General features: G+C 50.0%; 1 protein-coding gene and 1 non-coding gene across 16 annotated transcripts in view; one reads left to right on the forward strand and one right to left on the reverse strand.

The window, feature by feature from the left end:
- Positions 1-11,189: 11,189 nt before the first annotated feature.
- Gm51271 (predicted gene, 51271) lies at positions 11,190-11,239 on the reverse strand. The gene has a single exon (NR_162795.1). It is a non-coding gene; the product is annotated as a predicted gene, 51271 (primary transcript).
- Positions 11,240-12,007: 768 nt separating this feature from the next.
- The window catches only part of Chka (choline kinase alpha), a 42,785-nt gene continuing 40,354 nt past the window's right edge, over positions 12,008-14,438 (forward strand). For 11 of the 15 annotated variants that reach the window (XR_388248.3, XR_003952740.1, XM_006531646.1 and 8 more), the window contains exon 1: positions 12,008-12,836. Coding sequence is in view for 3 of the 15 variants with exons in the window: in XM_006531646.1 (XP_006531709.1) it covers positions 12,499-12,836 (338 nt within the window). In the remaining 12 variants the exon portion in view is untranslated. The remainder of the gene's footprint in view (positions 12,837-14,438) is intronic. The other 4 variants (NR_073190.1, NM_001271496.1, NM_013490.4 and 1 more) reach the window with 2 other exon arrangements.

The following is a 14,438-nucleotide window of genomic DNA, read 5'->3' on the forward strand; positions in this document are numbered from 1 at the left end:
AGTAGGCGAGCTATGAATCTTGGCAGCTGCATGGAGGAAGAAGATGGAGAAGTGGAAGAGAGAAAGCCATGTTGTTCATAAGCAATCACATGAATGGGGTGGGGTGGGGTGGTAGCTTCAGAGAAAGTGTGAGGAAGACCAGAGCATTAGGGAAAGCTTGTTAGACTTTGAGAAAAGACCAGAAGGAAGAAAAAGGAGGGAGACTTCTGGGAAGGGGGTGGGGTGGGGGCCATGATCTTACTCAGGGGATAATTATTTCTGCCATTTCCTTAGCTTTGCTTCAGGGAGTTGGCCTTCCCGAGGAGCGGTTTCCCAGCTAGGTGACTGACAGACCCAGCTGGATTAACTCCTAAGAGATGAAGCAACAACATGTAATGTTCTTTTTGGAACAGAATGCCAGGTTTTCACCCTGAGGCCAGAGGTAGATTCCATTCTTTTGACCTGGGGGAAATAACTTTCCCTTAACAACCTCTATAAAGCCCTGCTATTCATTCAAAGTATTGTAACACACACTCCCTGAGAGGAGAGACCTAAGGAGATGGGCTGAAATTGGGGAAAATATATAACCTGTTGTCTATACTCAATTCCAAAGCTGTACACCAGAAGGGACCAGTTTCTGGAGTAGTTTCAACCACACCTTTGTTTAAATCTCCAGCAAGTGCTCACTTAGGAGGAGATTAGAAACCCGGGGCTCCCTTTTAGCATTCTTGGCCAGAGAAATAAGGACATTTTCTGCTTCTCCCTCCTGTCCTCATCAGTTGAAGACAGGAAAGGAGCAGAGGAGAAGGGGGAGACAGTCACAGTCTGTTCATCACGTGTCACACTTGCCAGGTGGGTGTGACAGAGAAAAGAACCCTGTGTGACAGCTGCTGTTAACAAGGAGCCCCATTGCTGGTGACTGAATGTCACAGACTTCTGCTATGGTTCATGCGGAATCCCTGCCTGCAGGTGCTCCTGCCTCGGTACCTCTCCTCTGAGCTCATTCCCTTCCTTGTGTGGCTACCTGGGTGGTCTAGGAAAGGAAAGGTTAAGGGGAAGTACAATAGCTCTTGGTCCTGAAGAGGCACGTGTCACCTCTCTCAATTAGCCCGTTCTGATGACTGGCAGGCACCCCGCTCTGGGGTAAGCACCTGGGTTCTTAGAACTGGAAACTCTTTGGGCCCTTCCTTTACCACCTTCATTGGTACCTGACATCAAACTCAGGATCTCATGCAGGCATTCGAGCCCAGGACTCTACCACCCAGCTGTACCTTCCCTCGCTGTCTGTTGACACTAGTTAGATTCAAGAGGGCATTGCTGATCTGCCAGGAGAGAGAGAAGTGACCCACATAGCAAGCCAAAGACTAGCAAGTCACATGGAAAGAGCAAGCCTAGCTCACTGCAGACCAAGAGGGGGACAGTCTCCTGGCAGGCTCAGAAAGGAGAAACACACCTAGAGAGCAAAAGTCCCCACAGCATCTCATCCAGGAAGGACGAGAATGTTTTTCAGAACGAAATAAGGATGTGAGGAGAATAAATGGAGCTGGTGTGGGGTGCACACCTGTGACCCAAAATACTCAGTAGTCATAAGCAGGAGAAGTGAGGGAGGGTCAGTCAGTCTCACCCCCAATGCACCCCCAACTCCCAACCCCCCAAAAGAAAAAAAATGGCCTGGCAGTGGTGGTGCACGCACTCGGGAGGCAGAGGCAGGCGGATTTCTGAGTTCGAGGCCAGCCTGGTCTACAGAGTGAGTTCCAAGACAGCCAGGGCTACACAGAGAAACCCTAACTTGAAAAACCAAAAAATAAAAAGTGGAAAGTTGAAAAGAGGCAGAGAATCCTAGCCAAGGAGCAACCCAAGGTCAAAGAGCAGGTTTGATGGACCAAAGCGGAGGGCTTGAAACATCAGGCCTGGAGTTACCTTTGGTGGATGAACACTGCCAGACACAGTGGTGGGGCTCAGTGGAAGAGAGTATAATGTAGGGTATCAAGTCAACAGGCTGGGTGCTGCCTGAACGATGACCTTGAATTCCTGATCCTCCAGTCTCCCAAGTGCAAGGATCCTTGGGTAATATGCACCATGCCACCTAGCTCATTCTATTCTTTGAAGCACTTACAATGCTTAGGTACTGAGAAAGAAAGAGGGACTGAGGGTCAGCACGGAAGTGATTTGGGTCACTGTAAGAAAGTTAGGGCTTGGGGAAGAGGCCTGACAGGTGTTCTTGGTCTGGGGGTGGGGGTGGGGGCTGAGGGGGAGGGGGGTTTCTTCCAGCCTCTGGAGATGAATAAAGGGCAGCCCGCAGCACATTTCAGGAACCTTTGTCACAATAAAACAAGCCGTTTTTTATGGTAGCTGGAGAGATGGCTCAGTGGTTAAGAGCACTGACTACTCTTCCAGAGGTCCTAAATTCAATTTCCAGCAACCACATGGTGGCTCATAACCATCTGTAATGCCCTCTTCTGGTGTGTCTGAAGAGAGACAGTGTACTTACATACATTATATAAATAGTACTTAAAAACAAACAAACACAGCTTCTTTGTGCTCTTAGAAAACACTTCCGCCAGGTGTGGTGGCACACGCCTTTAATCCCAGCACTTGGGAGGCAGAGGCAGGCGGATTTCTGAGTTGGAGGCCAGCCTGGTCTACAAAGTGAGTTCCAGGACAGCCAAGGCTACACAGAGAAACCCTGTCTCGAAAAACCAAAACAAAAAACAAACAAAAAACCCCAACCAAACAAACAAAACCGAAGCTGCTTAAGAACAGACTCTTTTCCATCCAGGACAGTTAGACCTCACCAGCATCATCAATGTATGTAAAGGCCATGTGGTTAGTCCCACTCCTGGGTCCGGAAACCAATGGACTTGACTCTCAGAGAGCACGCCCACAGCTAGAGCCACTCCCACAGGACCCCCAGCTCTCAGGTGTCCTCTCTACAAGGTTTCAACAGGATGGTTGGCAGGGAGTCTGGAATCCGGTTAGACCGGATTCTCCCTGCCATCCTGCTGGCTTTGGAATTCAGCCACTTCAGTGAAACTGGGGGAGAAAGGGTCAGTCCTGTCTGAACCAGTAGGTCTTTCAAAGTAGCCTCCTCTTCCCTTACCCCATTTCCAAGACGATGGGGCCTGGCCAAGGTCACACCGAGTGGGCAATGGCACTGTTAACTCTTTTACCTGCTTCCTTTTATGACTCTAAGAGGTTTTGAGTACAGGACTTGGGTCGGTCGGATAGAAGTCTCCCCACCTCCTAAGCAACGATGATAAGTGTCCTTGAGATGTTACTTGGGAGTTTACCAGAGATGACAACTCAAACACAGTTTATTGAAAGTCTTTATTCCAGCTGGCTGGGGCTACACCCAAGTATCCAGGGACCCAACTGTAGCCAGCTGTGTCCAGAGCACAGGAGGCTTGAAGGTAAAAACCACTTCCTGGAGTCTTGGCTGTTTGAAGGGGTTCTGCACACACAAGCAGTTCTAACAGACGCAAATGCAAGTTAGCTAGGACATTCTGACCTTGGGTTCCTAGAATAGACTTGGGTAATTTTCCATGGGATTCTCCATGAAGATTAGATTCTAGTTAAACCCGAAATGATCGAAGCAAGAATATAAGGTGGAGGGACCTCTGCACTGTGGCGCCGGGTCAAAGAGAAAGGAGATGTGCCCAGGGTGGGCCATAGCATCCTGGGTAAGCAATCACTGCCTCCTCCTTACCCTAAGCCTCAGCTTGCCTATCTGTACAGAGGGTCCTCTGCAGTGGAAGGGCCATCTCAAGGGCACCAGGTTGAAGTTGGACTTCTAATGGCCATGGCTGACTGAAGAGGGAAGAGTCCAGAGCCTGAACTCAGTTTTTTTCCGTTCCCAGTCTGGAACTCTCATCTTTCATTTTGACCTCACACTATCTGGAGCCTTTTTCTTTTTAAATTATATCTATTTAATGTGATTGTGTGTACGTACCATGGTATGTGTGGCGAAAGTCAAAAGACAATTGTAGGGATTGGTTCTCTCCCTCCACCATGTGGGTTCTGGGGAAGAACTCAGGTCGGCTGGTTTGGTGACACTGTTACCCAGGGAGTCATCTCACTAGCACCGGAGTCTTCTTAAACATTTCACTTGCTCTGCACCCCAAGGTACACACAGAGGTGGGGTGAGCCAACAGTCGTTAAACAGACTTTCATCTGATTTGGCCACAGGCACTCACTCCAGAGGACTCACCTCTACAGGGATCCCTTTACTGCTCAGGGTTTGAAGCAGGAGCCTTCTGTGCTGTTGCATTTAGCTTTGCAATGTCATTTCTCAACACAGGGAATTGAAGTGTCACCAAGATGCAGTGTTTGAAGGACTTCTTAGCTATAAGTCTCAGGTGGGTTGAGGGCCTTTGAGCAGGAGAGTTAATGTGAATGACAGACCCATGGAAGCCTCTCTGAGATCTGTATACCTAAGCCACTGGCTTCTATCCTTGCAGGCTGGGGTGGGAGGGCCTGACTCCTTGATGGACTCTCACACACCCAAGATTCTCCCTTTCCCATCCTGTAAAACTTCAAGACCCCCCACATCATGCTGTGGTCTCTGACTCTGCAGATAAACTGTGGCCCTTCTGTTGTTCTGTTCTGTTTTGGTTTTTCAAGACAGGATTTCTCTGTGTAGCCCTGGCTGTCCTGGAACTCTCTGCCACCAGGCTGGCCTCGAACTCAGAGATCTGCCTGCCTCTGCCTCTGGAGAGTGCTGGGTTTACAGGTATGTACTACCACTACCTGGCTTCAGTTCTGATTTAGCGAGCAATTCTGCTTCTGGAAATACTTGTCTCTTTTTTTTTTTTTTTTTTTGGGGGGGGGGGTTTCGAGACAGGGTTTCTCTGTATAGCCCTGGCTATCCTGGAACTCACTCTGTAGACCAGGCTGGCCTCGAACTCAGAAATCCGCCTCCCGAGTGCTGGGATTAAAGGCGTGCGCCACCACGCCCGGCTGAAATACTTGTCTTTTTTGTTTCCAAGTTGCTGCCCTCAATCCCAATTAACAAGCTAAGCACGAAAGTTGTTCTCTGAGCCATATACTGAAGGTGCACAGATCTGTTACTATCTTAAACTGATGCGAGTAAGACCACTATTGTCCATGAAGCCTTTCTATATGTGAAACCTATTTGCCCATGTTAAGGGTTTAGTGGTTCACACCTACAGGATGAAGGAGCCAGGAGGACCAGGGGTCAAAGGTCAGCCTTAGAGGCATAATGAGTATATGACAAGTCCAATCTACATGACACACTGTAACAAAAGAAAATGAGACAAAAGATGTTTGATTTGTTTAGTTTAAGCTGCTCTAGTAAGCATGCCCTAGTTATAACCCTGCTCACCCACCTGCATTTGAAGGTGCCAGGAACCCCAAAGATTGGAAAAGTGTCCTGGCTCAGCCTCATCTCTGAGAAGGCCACATGGCCAGGGTTTCTACAGGTTTTGCTCTTGGCTGACACTTGGAATGACACTGTAGGACCTCTTAACAGACCACAGCCAGCCCCTACCAGCCTCCGGGAATCTTGCAGAAAATAGGCAGTTGGTGATAGCTATGGCTTCTGAAGCTATGGCTCTGCATCCAGTCCTTTAGGGCATGTTTCCAATAACAGCCTATGGAGTAGGAACAGTTTTTCCACCTGATGCTGAGAAGCATGTGACTTAGAGAGTCACACCTGTGACCCTAACGCTCAGTGGGCAAGAGCTGGAGAACTGCTACAAGGTCAGTCAAGGCTACGAACACTGTCTCACCTCGTTTCCACCCACCCACCCTTAAAAGAAAAAAAAATGGAGAGCTCAAAAGGAGATGCCTGGAGGAGAGATCTCCTCATCAGAAGTCACACAGCTCTAGGGAGCATAGCCTCCAAAGACAGGTTTATCTATGTAATGCTAGGCCTGGGATCCATGCAAATGAGGTGTTAGAGGAGTGCCTGCCCTGCCACTACACTTCTGGGCATGTATTCTTGGAGTTCTTTAGCCCTTGGCCCCAGCTGTGGGTGCTGCGATTGTACGTATGGCAGAAGGACGTCAGATAAAATCATAAAAGCCGCCGGGCGTGGTGGCGTACGCCTTTAATCCCAGCACTCGGGAGGCAGAGGCAGGCGGATTTCTGAGTTCGAGGCCAGCCTGGTCTACAGAGTGAGTTCCAGGATAGCCAGAGGTATACAGAGAAACCCTGTCTCAAAAAACCAAAAAAAAAACAAAAACAAAAAACAAAAAACAAACAAACAAAACAAAACAAAACAAAAAATCATAAAGCCTTAGAAGCTGCTGGTGTGCAACCTGAATCCTCAGCAAAGGATCCTGCTCCCTGCCATTCTGCTGGCTGGCACTGTCATCTGATCCTGAGCATATGGTATTCCAGCCTGGTGGCCTCTCTGTGTACTCATCAATATTTGAAGGCTCGGAACTGGAGCAGTGCCTGGTTCTGTGTGAACCTGGTAGCCTGGCCAGAGCTCTGTTCTTCTGGCCTTCTGGGGAACCCTCTGTGCCAAGTGTCTATGACTTGCTGGACCAGAAATGCAGGAAGGAAAGATAAGGGTCCTTGAAGGAGTCCTGGTGGGGCACTAGGATCTGCTGGCCTTGGGCAAGTTTCACTCCCCAGTGAGATGCCCTTGTGGTCTGGGAGACAAGTGCTAAATAGACTCAACTTTTGTTTGTTGGAGTAAAAGCTCTCCTACAGGCAGATTCACAGAGCCCTTTCCTGTTTTCCTTTTTACTTTGTGTGTGTGTGTGTGTGTGTGTGTGTGTTGAACATAAGCTGTCATTCTCAGCCAATTTCTACTTTGTTTGTTTGTTTGTTTGTTTGTTTTATGAGATATGGTCTGCCTCTGAACCTGGAAGCTTATCCACTCACCTAGGCTAGCTCCAGGCATCTTCCAGTCTTCTCCATCTCTGTAGCACTGGCTGGAACTGTCTACTGGCATGCCTTGGACCTAATCTTTTAAATGGGTGCTATGGATCTGGGCTCAAGTTCTCACCACAAGTAGCAAGCACTTTGCTGACTGGGCCATTACCTCAGCTCAGTCTCCACCTTTATTTATTTATTTATTTGTTTGTTTGTTTGTTTGTTTGTTTATATTGTTGTGTTGGCGCTCAGGGTGGGGCAGGATGATTCTCTGTGCTACAACCACAAGGCCTATGACTGCTAGACTGGGCAAACACTCTTAACTCTGAGACATATTCCCATCCCCCAGAAATCCCACTGCTGGTAGAGGAAAAGCCCTTGTTTAGGTGGACTGTGTATTCTACAGTCCCGGTCTTCCTGAAGACAGTGGGAACACCTGTCTGGCTCGTAGTTTGGCCAGAAGTAGCAGCCACAGAGCTGTGAGACATGGCACAGACTCAGTTCCCCTCCCTGTCTCCCAAGGCCCATCAAGCACTTAATGCAGAGTCTTCATAACTCAGCACCATCACAACTCTGAAAACACTTCTTTGGTCTGTTTGTTCCAAAAGAAAAGGCTGTGTAGCTTGACTAACCTCGTCCCAGAGCCAGAGCCTGTGTAGCAAAGCTTCTGCCAAGCCCTGGTCACTTGTGCGCAGGCCCTGACACTTTGGTAAGCAGATGACACACTGCACTGCATACTGTCTACTTCTCTTCTTACACAACATTGTCTGCCTTGGCCAGGGGATGCTACAACTGTATTCATTATTCATCTCGGAACACTGGCCTTAGAGAGAGGCTGCACAAGCTGCATGTTGCAGGCAACAGTACACGTGTTTCCTGTGCACCAGGAGCTAGCAGGTGTCTCTCTGTTCAGTGCTCTGCACCACCGGGCATTAGGAAAAACTTTAGGGCTCCTTTGCTTTCTCAGTGGCTCCAGTCTGGTGGGAGGACAAGAAAATACACGACAACCAGGGGTGAGGAAAGAGGGTCGGGTGGGCACTTTGCCCATCTAAGATGAGAGCAAGAAGATCTGCTTCCTGTCCCTATGCTGCCAAGCCCTATGGTAGGCGCACAGAAGCTCCAGAGACACATGGAAAATGGACCTTTCCTTGTACCTAGAGAGTGACTTTCACCCAGCTTAGAGCCCTTAAATGGTCTACTTCCTGCAGGTGCTGGGCACTTAGGTTCTTTCCACTTTTTGTCAATAATAGATGTGGCAATGGGATATTTTATGCATGGGAAATTTTGCTTCTGAGAACTTCTCCTTTTTAACCCTAAAAAATGTTTGTTTGTTTATTCACATCCTTGTTTATTGTTGCAGAGGCCTGTGAGTGCTATAGTGTGCATACGTGGATCAGGGGACAGACAGACTGAGGGAGCTGATTCTCTCCTTCCACCATGCATGTTCTCGGGTGGAACTCCAGCTTTTAGGCTGAGAGGCATGCGCCTTTGCTGGCTGCCCAGCTACCTTGTTCATTCCTGTCTTTGTGTTGTTGAAATGGGGCCTTACGTAGTCCAGGATGACCTCATACTTGGTATTAGCACGATGGCCTTGAATTCCTGATCCTTCTGCCTCCACCTTCCTAGTGCTGGGGATTACAGCTGTGTGGTACTATTCCTGGCTTCTGGAAACTGTTTTTTTATTTTTATTTATTTTTGTTTGTTCATTTGGTTTTGTTTGTTTGTTTGTTTGTTTTTGTTTTTTGTTTTTTCGAGACAGGGTTTCTCTGTATAGCCCTGGCTGTCCTGGAGCTCACTTTGTAGACCAGGCTGGCCTGGAACTCAGAAATCCACTTGCCTCTGCCTCCCGAGTGCTGGGATTAAAGGCGTGCACCACCACGCCTGGCTGTTTTTGTTTTTTTTTGAGACAAAGCCTCTCTATGTAACCTTGGCTATTCTGGAACTCACTCTGCAGACTAGGCTGGTCTGCGTGCGCCACCACCGCCCGGCTGGCTGCATTAGGGTGTTTATTACAGCAATAAACACTGTGACCACAAGCAACTTGGAGAGGAAAGGGGTTTTTCATCTTACAACTCTCAGGTCTCTATCACTGAGAAAGCCAGGACAGAACTCAGGGCAGAAACTAAATCAGAGACCATGGAGAAGTGCTGGTTACTGGCTTGCTCCCATGGCTTGCTCAGTGTGCTTTATGTACAACCCAGGAACACCTGCCCAGGGGTGGCACTGCCTAGAGCTGGCTGAACTCTACCATGTCACTCATTAATCAAGAAAATGCTCAAGATATGCCTACAGGCCAGTTTTATAAAGGCATTTTATTAAAGTTTCCTCTTCTCAAATGACTTGCTCATTTAACAAGGAAAATTATTGCAACCCTTTATCCCCACCATGATTATAGTCATTTGACAGACAGGGACAGGCTTGGGCAACAGTAAGTAGTCTGCTTGAAGGCAGATGCCAAGGAAGTAAAATGGGCAAGGTTTGTACCCAGGCTGCCAGGCTCCAAGGCTGTACCTCTTGCTTGCTGTGATATGCAGACGTTAGAAGGGAAGGCAGTGCCTTTAGGGCAAGCTTGTGACAAGAGTGAAGAACTTGATTCACCCTGACCTTCTTCAAAGTAGGGACCTGTGAGTGGCACAGGCCCATCATAGGAGCGCCACCTAACTTCAGAATTGCCATAGATGCTGGTAACAGGTACATATCCTATAGCCAGCTCTTGCTGTTCAGGTGAGTAAAGCTGGTTCCGGCCACATGGTTCTAGTTGATTGGACTAAACCTGGGCGCCTGACTCAAGGGCACTGAGTCTTGCTCTGGCCACACATATGACAGGACATACAGAGAGGAGTTGGACAAATCAGCCCCTCAGCGCTTCTTGTGGAAAGCTTGGAATGACAGAGGGTAGAAACTGCTTCAAGTGGCCCTGAATCAACCCCATAGCCACATTACCTACGTTTAGATCCAGGCTATCATTTCCTAGCTGTGTGGTCTTGGGTGAGTTCTGCTCTGTGTTTGTGTGTGCAGGGATGGGGGTGGGGCTGGGTGCATGTGCACATGTGGGTGTGTCCTCATATGGGTCCATATGTGTAGAGAGACCAGCAAGCATCCTCAGGTGATAGTCTTCAAGTGTTGTCTATCTTGTTCTTTGAGACAGGGTCTCTTCCTACCCTGGAACTTGCCAGATTGGCTAGGTTGGCTGCAGGTAAGCCCAGGAATGTGCCTGACTCTGCCTCCCCAACTGTAGGATAGTAAGCACATGCCACTACACCTGGCTTTTTTGTTTTGTTTTGTTTTGTTTTTGTTTTTTGAGACAGGGTTTTCTCTGTGTAGCACTATCATCCTGGAACTTGCTCTGTAGACCAGTCAGGCCTTAAACTCAGAGATTCACTTTCCACTGCTCTTTGAGTACTGGGATTAAAGGAGTGTACTAAAGTGCACTCCTTCTTTGCTTAAAGCTAGTATCAAAGTGACAGATTCATTAAGGCAATTTCATATATGCCATTAAGGTTGCCCCCCCTCCCCCGTGTGTGTGTGTGTGTGTGTGTGTGTGTGTGTGTATTCCAGGCAGAGTTTTACTCTGGCTAGAATTTCTATGTGGGTCATATATGTTCATGTCCTTTCCAAGCCTTTCACTGGGGTGACCTTTTACTGCCACTGGAAGCTGTGCTCCCAGCAAGGCGCCTTGTGGGTTCTCATAGTCTAAACCAGAAGAGGTCAGAGAAAAAGTTAACTGCAAATTATAGAGCTCTCCTCTCACTTCTGGAGCAGCTTCCCCCTCAGCCAGCTTTCCAACATTCCTCTGAGATTATGGGGACTAGTATGAGGACAAAGGGCCAGTCCCCTGTGAAGGCCAGTGACACAGCCCCACCTCCACGTGGGCTGGTGTTTTCAAAGTCCTCCGTTCCCTTATCTAAATGCCTTCCTGAATGGAGACGTTGATTTCTTACTGTTCTAGCAACCAGTGGTATTCCTAGGCCAGGCCTCTTTTTTTTTTTTTTTTTTTCCCCTACTTGTCTGGAGTTCAACTCCAGGCCTAGCTCCACGGGATCGTCCAAAGTCTCTTTTCATTTGCACTCCTTCCCCCGCCCCCCCCCCCCCACTCCCCAGACAGTCTCACTATGGAACTTGGGCTGTCCTGAAACTTACTGTGTAGACTAGGCTGGTCTTCAGCCCATAGAGATCTGGCCTCTGCCTCTGTGCCTCTCAAGTGCTGGGATTAAAAGCATGTGCCATTATGCACAGATTATTTGCACTCTTTTGTTCAGTAAGATCACTTTTGGGGGAGTAAGTCCAGATAAGTACCTACCTACTCTTTTTGAAGAGTTTTTGGCTTCCAGCAGACTGTGAAAACCCACAAAGAAGCCATTTTCTGCATGCTGGGGTATAGCTAGAAAGAAATCTCTCTTTCTAGCTATACCCCACAACACAGACCTGTAGTTTTATATTCTTTGTAGCCTCAATTACTTCCTGGAAGGACTGAATGATGAGACCAAAGAATGAGGCAATGTGTGGGCATACAGCATAGGGGCCTTGGCCCCCTTCCATGCCCTAGGGCAAAGGTACATTAGTCATGGTCACGCGACTGGACAGCCCGGAAGAGGGGGGGGGCAGATGACAGCATCCACAAAGCCAGGAATCGCGAACCAAGCACCTTTGGCCGGCAATTCTGGAGGCCGTTGAGGCCAGTCTGTTAGGAAGATGTCCTGAGAATCTAGCTGACATCCTCAGCACCACGGACAGGGAAACTGAGGCTGCAGGCACGTAGAGGGGGAGGCTTCTCTCTGAGCGGAGAGCGCAGCCAGCTGGCAAGTGGGTGTGTGGCCTTGACCCAATCTCTTTTTGATATTAGACCTGCAGATGGATAACGCCTCCGGCCAGGAGTTGTATTGGGCATGGAAGCATCTCGAACAGGGCCTCGGAAATGTTGTAAAAACACACCCACAGAGCTCCTTTGGGAGCTGCCTTGCCCTAAGGTCACGCGGAAAGAGCAGCCAGCCTCCAGACACCATTTTCCTGCAAAGTCCCCGGGGCCTTTCAAATCATCACTTTCAGACCTGGGGGCGTCTAAGGAAAGTTTCCCTTTCAACATCCACTCTAGGGTCTGCCAAAGCTGCAGAAGCCTCGCCTCTCCTGCCCTAAGAGGCTCGAGTCCGCAAAGGCGCCACCTTGTGAGTGCAGGCAATTGAGATAGCCTTTACAGGACCCTCGCGACCCCTAGACAAGGCCCCGCCCCCGGTGCGCCGACCCCTCCCTCATCGTGGACTCACCGCCTGAGCCTAGGAGGGGCTGTGCCGCAGCCAATGGGAAAGCGGCGTGGCGAGGGTGGCGGCGGTTGTGATGCGCCAAAGCGTCCAATCAGCGGCGAGCGCGGGGGCGGGCGGTGACGCTGGGCTCTCCGCGTGCAGCGCTGTAAAGGAGCGAGCGCCGCGGCCCCCTATAGCAGTCGCCTGCCGTCAGCCTCCCGCGCTCGTCTCTCGTTACTGCTGCCTGACGTCCATTGCTGCCTCTCCCCGCCGTCGCCGACGTCGCCTCCCCGCGCGCTCCCACAACCGCCGCCCGGCCGGTCAGTGAAGCCGGCGAGCCATTCCCCGCGCCGGCCCCCAGAGGCGGGCATCCAGCCGGACCCTGAGTGTGGCCCTCTCGTGCTGTGGCCGCCCGCGCCTTCTCGGCCGCTTGTCCAGCATGAAAACCAAGTTCTGCACCGGGGGCGAGGCCGAGCCGTCGCCTCTCGGGCTGCTGCTGAGCTGCGGTGGCAACGCTGCCCCGACGCCCGGCGTAGGGCAGCAGCGGGACGCCGCAGGCGAGCTGGAGTCCAAGCAGCTTGGTGGCCGAACCCAACCTCTCGCGCTGCCGCCGCCGCCGCCGCCGCCCCTGCCGCTGCCCCCGCCGCCATCACCGCCGCTAGCGGACGAACAACCCGAGCCCCGGACCAGGCGCAGGGCCTACCTGTGGTGTAAGGAATTCCTGCCCGGAGCCTGGCGAGGCCTTCGCGAGGACCAGTTCCACATCAGTGTCATCAGGTCAGTGGCTGCGGCACCGCGCGGTGGTGGTGGGGGCGGTGGGGGGTGAGGCTGGAGGGCGGGGCGGGGCGGCGGCTTGGGTAGAGGTGATCGCCGCGCCGGTGTCCGGAGCACAAACCCCGCAGCGCGGAAGGCCGCCTGCGGGCGAGCTTTGAGAAAATGTGTGCTGGGTTGCCGTCCCTTGCGGAAGAACAATACTATGTAGTTATACAAGCACATTCTGTACCAAAGCTCAAAATAGATGTGTCTAGGAAGCCGTTTCTCTGCGAGGGCCTTGAATGAAAAAAGGGATGTTGTTCCCAGCACTCGGGAAGCAGAAGCAGGCGGATTTCTGAGTTCGAGGCCAGCCTGGTCTACAAAGTGAGTTCCAAAACAGCCAGCTCTACAGAGAGAAACCCTGTCTCGAAAAACGAAAAAAAAAAAAAAAAAAAAAGGAAAGAAAAGAAAAGAAAGAAAAGAAAAAGGGATGTTGTGGCTGGGCTTTAGAAAAAGAGGGAGGAGCCGGGCGTGGTGGCGCAAGCCTTTAATCCCAGCACTCCGCAGGCAGAGGCAGGCGGATTTCTGAGTTCAAGGCCAGCCTGGTCTACAGAGTGAGTTCCAGGACAGCCAGGGCTACACAGAGAAACCCTGTCTCGAAAAAACAAACAAACAAAAAAAAAAAAAAAAAAAAAAAGAAAAGAAAAAGAAAAAGAGGGAGGAAAAATCCCCGGGGAACTTTTCCTTGTAGTACTTCTAGTCTGTAGTTTGATCACAACCCCCTCCCGCTCCAGAAATTCACCTTTGGCACTCAGTGAGCAGAAGCAGGCGGATCTCTTTATTATTGAGGCCAGTTTGGCCTACATAGTAAGTTTCAGACCAGCCAGAGCTACATAGCAAGACACTGTCTCCAAAAGAGGTAGAAGGAAATTGATGTGTGTTATTGGAAGGTAGCAATCACTCCTGTCTTTCTGAGGCTCGTGTCGTGTACCCGTGTTACTGGCCAGCGTCTGGAGGTGTGGCTCCACAAATCATTGTGAAGTAAAATGAATTCCTCCTCCTCAATCTCAAGCCGGGCATGGTGGCGCACACCTTTAATCCAGCACTTGGGAGGCAGAGGCAGGCGAATTTCTGAGTTCAAGGCCAGCCTGGTCTACAAAGTGAGCTCCAGGACAGCCAGGGCTATACAGAGAAACCCTGTCTCGAAAAACCAAAAAAAAAAAAAAAAAAGAATCTCCTGTGGGCAGAGTGATCATGAACATCCTTAGGTATTGGAGCCTGGCCTTGAACCAATGAGGATCCTATAAGCAAGCATATTCACACACACACACACCATGCAGGTCGGGTTGTCTTGGAACTCACTATGTAGACAAGCTAGCTGGTCTCAGACTCACAGAAATCCACTGCCTCCCCTAGTGCTGGGATTAAAAGCATCTGCTGCCATGCCTGGCGTTCCCCACTTCTTTTACGTTTAAATATATTTCACCTTAGATTAGAAAATAGTTTTTTATGTATTTAGACTTACTAGAGAAATGTAACTGTACCCTTGCCATTTTTGCACAAGTGCTTAGCATTCAGTATTGAATACGGGTTGGGTTTTTTTGACCTTTAAAAACCCATTTGGTC

This window comes from Mus musculus, chromosome 19, assembly GCF_000001635.26.
Source record: "Mus musculus strain C57BL/6J chromosome 19, GRCm38.p6 C57BL/6J".
Taxonomy (NCBI): Eukaryota; Metazoa; Chordata; class Mammalia; order Rodentia; family Muridae; genus Mus; species Mus musculus.